Here is a 9,123-nt window from a genome sequence, read left to right as displayed (position 1 = left end):
CTTGTAATAAGGTTACCTTTTTTTGGATCTGGTGGATGTGGGCTGTGATGAACGGTCCTCTGCAGGTTTATCGTGAGCATGTAGGGAGCAGTAAAAGTCAGGACACCCATTGGTTGAACCCTCTGTGTTCATACCAATGTGGTTTACAGCGAGATTGTTATTTTTGTTTTTTTATTAGGTACAAACTCTTGTAATTTCGTTGCTTTCGAGTAACGAAATTCGGCTTTGCCATTGTGGAAAAAAATATCAACACTTACATCAGGTTTGCTAAATATAATTAGAAGTTTTTAGTTAATTACTAGATTTCACTGTATGAAAAAACATAAAAAACATAAATAAATAAGATATAAAGAAGACACTCTAAAACAATAACATTAAGTTCTCATATCAATTAAAAATAACAAAATTTGTAATCCTATCATCCGAATCATCATTCACAACATTCTTGTTGCCATAGGTACAATCAACATTGTTACATGAATCATCCATATAGCAAATAGCGGCCTAATAACAGCAATAGAGGCACGTAACAGCACGTTCTAAGTGCAATAATGGCTCCATTGAACAAAGACTGGCATGGTATGCTGCTTTGAGAAAAAAAATCATCAAGTTCACAGAGACGTTGAACACCAAATAAACATTTCCAGCCTTCCAGGATATGATGCAGCATCGCATCAAAACTCTGGCAGAAGTGGATGCAGAATTACATCAAAATATTGGCATGATAAGTAAATAAGGCCATGTTTGGATGGCGGCACGGGAAAGCTGCCTCCAAACATGCCCTAAAGGACTGAAAAACAGATCATCCAACTGCTCCTCAGTCCTTAAGTCCTTACTCCTTAATGACCCTAATAGTAGTTCATACATGAATCCTTTGCTTCCTTTCCAAACCACCAGATTACTGTGGATAGCCAGCGCACTTCATTCACATGTGAAGTCACCTTCACAAATACTATCAAGTATGAGAACATAGAACAAAGTTTACAATACTAGGATCATCAGGAGGGAAGGGGGATCCAAGAAAAAGTAGCTCTTTCTAGATCGATAGTACCACAACGAGATGCCCCAGTCCCAAATATATTGAAGTCCAGTTCAAAGAAAGTTTATTTCATCCGTACGGTTAACAAACTACTAAGAGAACTAATGCATACTAATACTAAAGCATAACAAAACACCAGCAAGAACCAAACAACTATTAGCAATGCATTCGTGATTACAACCAAGGACACTAGCACTTCAGGCTGCTATTCTCTATGCATTAGCTCATAGTTTGTTAGCATATACAGGAACATCACAAACACAACTGCACCCTTTTTCCGCCTTATGCGCTTAAATTTCAATGTACCATGTGGCAAAACAGAGTCGTCTGACTAAGATCCTACAGAAAACCTATCTTTTCATGCATTCCCAAGTGAAGTCTAAACTATAGGCCATTAGCCCACTAGCGAATTTGAAGTGTAGAACAAGCACTTAACAATATTGCAAAGTAAAAAACAAAACATGATTGGTACTCTTATTTCCTGTTCCACTCAAACCAAAAGACATTTACCAAATTACCAAACGTTGGATTACCAGATAAGTAAAGTTTTCACACCAGAACAGACTCTGCATCACATGGGCAACTGCCCATTGTCTGCAAAACGTATACAAGAAGCATGGAAAAGTTGGATAGCAAGTTTACCACTTCATATTCTTGGTAGGCACAATGACGGTGGAAAACCAGTGTACTGTTTGGCATATAGAAGGTTCCTGAGGCCACAAATTTTCTCAACCTGCATAGACTCAAACTCAACAGAGAAGTATCCTATGTCAACGTCATGAGTAGAAGGCTCCAGGTGCAAATTCCATGGAATCCCACGAAGAAGCAAGTGCATATCCGTTGCATCTGCAAAGCTGAAAATATATTGGGACGGCAACCTGACTCTCCTCTTAAGCTGCCAAAGGCTGTTGCCTTCTTCGTGGATTACCCGAACAGCATAAACGAGGTAAGATGCAGCAGAGATCATGCTGTTGTGGAGAGTGAACATTCCAATTCTGCCTTCTGCTGCCTCCACAATGACAGAATCTTGCTGGCCGTGACCAGACGGGATGTCAAAGGAGGAGAACACCATGGAACGCGTGTCGAGTACAAGGAATTTGTTAGTCCCAGTCACCTTCCAGTAGCAGCTGCCGAAAGCGTAGGAGGACCATGAAAAATTGCAAGAGGGATGCACGCTGACATCCAAGGCCAGACTTCCCCATCTTCCGGTGCCCGAAGAGAAGACGAAGGCGACCAGCTGTCCAGGTTTGCGCTCCACCACGCAGACCACCCTGAACGACGTCTCCGCCTCCTCGTCAGTGGCGGGGACGAGGAACGGCTCCAGACGGCCGCAGCGCTGAGCGGCTGGGTGTCCGGGGATATGAGGGAGGAAGAGGTATCGCCGGAACACAGGGTCGCACACCGCAAAGTCGCCGCCCATGGCCTCGCGCTCCAGGAGGACGCGGCCGTCGCGGGCGTCGACCGGGATCCAGCGGCCGGCGCAGGGGACGAAGGAGAAGGAGAGGTCGGCGGCCCGCCGCAGAGCTCGCGCATAGGGCGCGGAGGTGTGGGGCGGCTCCGCCGGGTGGACCGATGAGAAGAGCAGTAAACCGAGGAGGGGCACCGGGTGGACGGAGTGGAGGCGGCGGAGGAAGGTGCAGTCGGCGACGACGCGTCGGAAGGAGGCGCAGGCGGTGGCGGCGCGCCCTACATCGGCGAGGGTGGGCAGGCGGAGGAAGATATCCGCGAGAAGGTCGTCGTTGAGGCGCCAAAGCGGGGACGGCGTCACCGGGGCGTTGATACGCTTGGCGCTGGGCTGTTCCGGCGAGTCCATCGCGTATTCGCGTCGCCGCCGGCGTTCCGTGGCCCGTGGGAATTGTCACATTCTAGCTCTTATTGCTCGCCTCTGACGCTCTCCTAGTCTCCTTTTTTTTTGAGCGAAGTCTCCTCTCTTAATATTAGACCGACGATGCTACTCCCTTGGTACCAAAATGTTGACACTAAATGTTGCAGTCACACAATGAGCAAGACTTTTCTTGTGCAAGTGGACCGATGCTATGAGCTAACAACACATTTTTCCCACTTGATTAATTTATACTTAATGGTCTCGTTTGATTTACTCCATATCCGACTTGTTCGGCTTCTTTTTTCAGCTGGAACCGTGTTTTTCTCTCATAACAATTCAGCCAGAACAGTGTTTTTCAGCCAGTTTCAGCTAAAATTCAGCCAGCCGAACGTGACCAATTTGAGGTTAACCTCTAGAAATCCATCCTACGAACAAGCCTCTTCTTACGTCATATGGCAACTTTAGCTTACCTATTTTGTCTCCCCTGTCTCTTTATTTCTCCCAAACCATATGCCTCCACATGCTTGTTCACTTGCTAGGGAAGTCTATGATCCTCTAACTCTTCTCACATATAAAGGGAGGTGACGGCTCTCTATAAGTTGCAATCCATAGCATGATTTTCTTAGAAAAATCTAGAGTTTTTAAATACACATTGATTGTTCTTTCCCCCCAAATCAAAAGTTTTGCCCCCTCAAATAAATTTTGTAGAATGAATCAAAAAAAAATTGCTTTATACAAAGTTTGGCCATAATTCAAAGGTTTTCCTTGTGGACTAATTAAAAGAATCAAGTCGGCTAACAATATGTCTTGTATGATTTATCCTGTCCTATCATATTGGGTAGGATTGTAGAAACTGGAGCATGCTACCCAATTAGAGCAGGGCACAGAAGATTTGAAGGATGTTGCAATACACTACCATCAACAAGAACATGTGGAAAAAAGGCTGGAGATTCAGGAGGGCACAATAATGATTTAAACTGACGTAGGAGCTGGGAGTAAAATGATCCTAATTATTTCACATATAGCCTGTTTTGTAAGCGTTAGTTGTCTGTTTGGATATGTATCTATAGTAGTCGCATGTAAAACTTAAGGTTTTGCATTGTTTGCTTTAGTTCGGCTGCACACGGGCTAAGCCATGGGTGCTCAGATAAGTTGATGTAGTTTTTTTTACTTTCCATCCCATAGTTTAAACTATGAAGTCTTTTGTAATTTTTCTATTATTAAGTAATGAGAATCGGGTTTCCCGCCATGGAAAAAAACTAGGACCTCTAAGCATGGAATTGGACAAGGAGGAGATGATGGTCTTGAGCGAGAAGGAAAAGATGAATAAGCTAGCGATATGAGGTGGGAGGATAAGTGGGGCATAGGTCTGTGGAGGCCAGTTCGCAAAGTAGATCCCTCCTTGCCATGTGGCAATGTGCCCATATTCATCATAGAGCTTCAAAAGTTTCCTCTCTGTTTATCCTCCTTATCTCCTTCCTCCACATATCATGAATTTCAAGTTAGGTACTCATTATAAGTCATATCACATAGTAGGCTAGCATATTTTAACAAACTAATAATGGTACCTATGGAAGTTGCTACTTTGGCGTGTAGAGAAGCACCCAAGACATCGCATTCATCCATATAATAAGAACCAACTATAACACGTCGATATCAACTAATGTTCAATAACACAAATACACAATAAAAAATCATAACATGTACTTATTACATAGTATCACAGATAGGAGGGTGATGATCTAAACCAAGCCTAGGAGCATGTAATTAAAGTTAAGTTATTCCAACAATCAAAAGAAAACTTGTGTCCGGTAGAATAGAAGATAACACACCAAGCCATGCCAAGCAAAAGTGCGACACTTTGTCGTCCATCTCAAATAAATCAAGCATACACCAAATGATGCCCCAATAGGTACACATCTTAAAGTCCACTTAGCTTGAGAACATTGGCTGCAGCAATAAAAGTTACTTATTAAACATATCATTCAGAGAATAATTTAGTACCATAGATTTCCATGCAAAATAAACAAAACAAGAATTCACAATTTGTGGACAAGTGTAGTTTTCTCAATCATACAATTTAACCCAATTATATAATTAAGTTTTTGACATTTTGTTTTATTCCTAGCCAAGTATAATTCCAAAAAAACACAACCGGTGGGGGAAAGACTATCCTACATGTTTTTACTAAGAAGAAACTTCAGCAAAAGCCAGCCTAGAAACCCCTAGACCACGAGTTCAACCTATTGGGCCACACCATAACTTGGGCCAACACACTATTACCTAGGCAAGTGATGACTAAAACTTTCCCCTGGTACGAGGTCCCAAACCAACCCACAAGTCAGTGATCAATACCACAGGTTGGGCTATCGATGCCACAACCGATGGCCTGCCACTACTTTTGGCTTATCAATGGATGGACCATTTTAACTAGCCTTGAAATCCGCTCCTATGAGGATTGAGCAGAGGAGCTGGAGGTGCACGCAAGCATTGCCACAACAAAGTTGCTAGCCCATTCATGCCAAGCATAATTCCCTTGACCAAGTTGATATGTTGCATAAGATATACCATAAACAACATGTGGTTACATGCAAAATAGATAAAATGTGAAGAGATGGGGTAGATGGGTACATCAGAAGGTTACCCTGAACCTTGGGTAAGCTTATGCCTCATGATTTTTTTTGAAAAATGTTGCTATACATTCTTGTTAAAATGCTACTGAAAACTATTAAACTATTTAAGCTCTAGTTTTGCTAAACTATAGAACTAAACAAAGAAAAAACATCACAAAAGCTAAAGTGTCCCATACATGCATACCTTTCATATCCCAAAAGAGAAATAAAAAACATGCAACCACATTTGTTTAGTAGAATAGGTGTTCTAACAAATAAGATAGTTGGATCCGAAGGTAAGGTAGTGGACTTAGTTACCACTTAATTAATTGAGACACTAATATTTGTGCATATTGCCCAACTGCCATGTGCCAACAATTGGTAGTCAAGGTGGATAAACAAGATGCAATAAGACATAAGAATTGCAAAAGGAGGCTAGTATCTAGATATTAATTCTAAAACATACGTCATTACCCTTGGGTGTGGAGCATTGCAGCACCACTATTGGCTATGTTAATTGAATTCATCATAGAGGATCACAACCATAACAATTTAATACCATTTAATATAAAGGAACATAGAAACAAGAATTAAAGAATGGGAGTGCATGCCTTTGAGTGTTATAATGAGTTGAGAAACAACCATGAAATTTAAATTTGAGATCAACTCCTAAATGGAATAAGTAGTATAGAGTGTTTGACAACCATGCATCAAGTGAAAAATGATTCAAGAAAAGCACATACAAAGTAAGTTAAGAATGGACACTATTGTAGGGAAAATGTACCCTATGGACCATTAAGTTTGATTTTGTTGTTTGATGGACAACATGACCATTTGGACTAATGATGTTTGCTAAGTATAAGGTAGAGTTCAAATGGATCAAGGTGGACTTGGACTTAGGCAAACGGTGATCCGGATGATCAACACCTCAAGTAAGACATTAGAAGACATGCAAGAAGTCCAAGGCACAAAGTGGAACCGACCTGGATGCAAAGATCATGAAGAAACAAGTCAAATGGGGTTGTTACAACAATACCAGATTAGTCTGGTGCCCACTAGAGGGTAGCTCTAGACCAAGCAGTCTATACAGCGTAGAGCTAGGGTTTTGACCCTCACCAGATTAGTCCGGTGTATACAGAAGACAAGCACTGGATCATAACGGTGGCCACCAGAAAGTTTCCAAAGGCAGAAAATAGCCACCGGACTAGTCTAGTGAGGAGAACCAGACTAAAGGCTATAGTCAGGTGAGTTCAAAATACTGGAGCCAGAAGAAAAGTACTCACTGGATTAGTCCGGTGGTACTAGGGGTCAGCGCATCAAACTATGTGTTAACCCAATGGTCGGCAACGACTAGTCCAATGGCTAGTCTCAAGAGAGGCACTAGATTAGTCTGATGACCCGCACCAGATCGTCCGGTGCAGGTTCCAACGGCTAGTTTCAAGGTTAGGGGCTATATATACCCCTTGCCCGGATAGTTGAGTGTTTGTGGAGATCAAAGAATTTTTGTATGAGTTGAGGCTCATCTCTAGTTGCTCTAGCCACAAAAGTGCTTAGTGTTTCACTCGATAATTAGCATATGTGCTTTGTGAAGTGCTCAGGTTAGTTAGATCACCACTTATGCGCTTGCTCTAGGTTTAGCCCTAATGTTTAGCAAGGTTTGCATACCTCTTACCACACGGTGCTTGTGTGCACCATCTTTGTACTCAGAGGGGCTTCTATTCTTGTGAGATCACACCAACCATGTTTGTGATGTGGCCACCACCAGTGTAATAGAGGGAATGAGGCCCATGGCATTTTGGACGAAAGCTTGATAGTGAAGATGGTAGAGAACGGTTTGGGAGAGGCCATCTTAGAGACCCACTTACGCGTGGGAGACTCGCTATCCTCGAATTTACCCATCTGGGAGCTTGGCCCTTGTGAGGGCATCCTTGCTAAGGGCTCCAATGGCGACTAGGGGGAAGTGAGGAGAACATATAGTCAATTTGCCATGTAAGCAATTAGATATTGAATAAGAAGGTTTGGGCCTTGAATGAAACACTTAACAATTTTGGGGACATGTCGGGGTTATAACCTCGGGGTGTTTTAGGGCACCGATTAGTTAGCAGGCCACGTGGCTCACAATACACTAGCTGGCGAAGGAATGAATGACTGAGGCCCAACCGAGCCAAGCAAGCTAGGTCGGATGCTAGGGCTAGGGTCGGCCATGACCTCTTCATCCTGCCTTAGCCACACGGCGCATGAAAAGCGCACGACCTCACCCCCGTCATGACCCCTAAAAGGGATGGGGAGAGGTCGAGCCCCGCTGAGTACACCTACTCTAGCAAGGGCAGGCATGCCGCACTGACCCCATGAGGACCGAGGGAACAATAGCCACCTTGGTCTGGTCAGATGCCAGCCTTGAGCCACAAAGGTTGGACAAGACAACAACACCCTAAGGAGGTGATGACAGGCATGACAACCACCAGCTAGATACGTCCCTACAAGACGCGTGGACGATCTCACCCACTATAGGATGGGATCCATGATGGAGGCCTTGACTTAAAGGCCACTTGGACAGACAAAAGCCATGACCCCAACGATCAGGATCATGGCCTTCAGCTCCTCAAAGACGACTAGGTGATTGATGACCTGAGGGTGGCTACCAACTCATGTACCACGCCTAGGAAACTAGGAGACAAGGACAAAGACCACGACGGAGATCATATGGCATAGGATGGCTAGCGAACTACCACTGTGCCTACAGTGCCGCCACAGCCAACACAGTGGGCACCACGCCACACCCTGCTGTGACGTGGCCACAAGGCGATGATGATAGCCATGCCCGGACGTGCTCCACAAGATGGCGTGGCTTGCAAGCCAAGTTAGCTAGGACCTCCCTCAGGCTCACGACCCTTCAGTCGGGAGAACCTCCTGCTTTGTATGCGCCCTGGCCCTGAACTCTATGTAAGGGTAGCTGAAAGCTCTAGTTTGGTTTTGGTGAATTGATGAAACCCTAAGTGCTAACCTAGTTTATCAAGTGATCATGAGATGGGTAGCACATTCCAAGTGGTGAAGCAAATGAAGATCATGACATGATGATGGTGATGATCAAGTGCTTGGACTTGAAAAGAAGAAAGAGAAAAACAAAAGGCTCAAGGCAAAGATATAAATGGTAGGAGCCATTTTGTTTTGGTGATCGAGACACTTAGTGAGTGTGATCACATTTAGGATCGATAGCCATACTATTAAGAGGAGTGAAACTCATATCGAAATGCGGTTATCAAAGTGCCACTAGATGCTCTAACTCATTGCATATGCATTTAGGATCTAGTGGAGTGCTAACACCCTTGAAAATGTTTGTGAAAATATGCTAACACATGTGCATAAGGTGATACACTTGGTGGTTGACACATTTGAGCAAGGGTAAGATACTCTACCGGCGGAGTGTCTGCCCGTAGAGTATGAATAGTCCCACGGTGCCACCAGCACCCTATACTAAAAAGATGGAGGTCACTGTAAGTGACCGAACACTGGCCTCGGTTGGACCGGCACATCCGGTCAGTTGAAGCAGCGAAGACGCTGGCGTCGGTCTCTGATCGGACACTAGGTCACTTAGTGACCGGACGTTGAAGGGGTGCGTCTGGTCCAGCTGATGTGGCAGTGCACAG

At 44.0% G+C, this 9,123-nt stretch overlaps 1 protein-coding gene across 1 annotated transcript; it reads right to left on the bottom strand.

Annotated features, from left to right (window-relative positions):
• Positions 1-367: 367 nt before the first annotated feature.
• Positions 368-2,980, bottom strand: LOC136546936 (uncharacterized). Its single transcript, XM_066538890.1, has 2 exons — positions 1,682-2,980; positions 368-941 (listed from the first exon to the last, which is right to left on the bottom strand). The coding sequence occupies exon 1, from the start codon at positions 2,850-2,852 to the stop codon at positions 1,686-1,688; it is 1,167 nt and encodes a 388-aa protein (XP_066394987.1). The 5' UTR covers positions 2,853-2,980; the 3' UTR covers positions 368-941; positions 1,682-1,685.
• Positions 2,981-9,123: the final 6,143 nt, after the last annotated feature.

The sequence above is a fragment of the Miscanthus floridulus genome, chromosome 3 (assembly GCF_019320115.1).
Source record: "Miscanthus floridulus cultivar M001 chromosome 3, ASM1932011v1, whole genome shotgun sequence".
NCBI classification, from domain to species: domain Eukaryota; kingdom Viridiplantae; phylum Streptophyta; class Magnoliopsida; order Poales; family Poaceae; genus Miscanthus; species Miscanthus floridulus.
The sequence above is the reverse complement of the archived record's forward strand: the minus strand, read 5'-3'. Positions and strand labels throughout refer to the sequence as shown.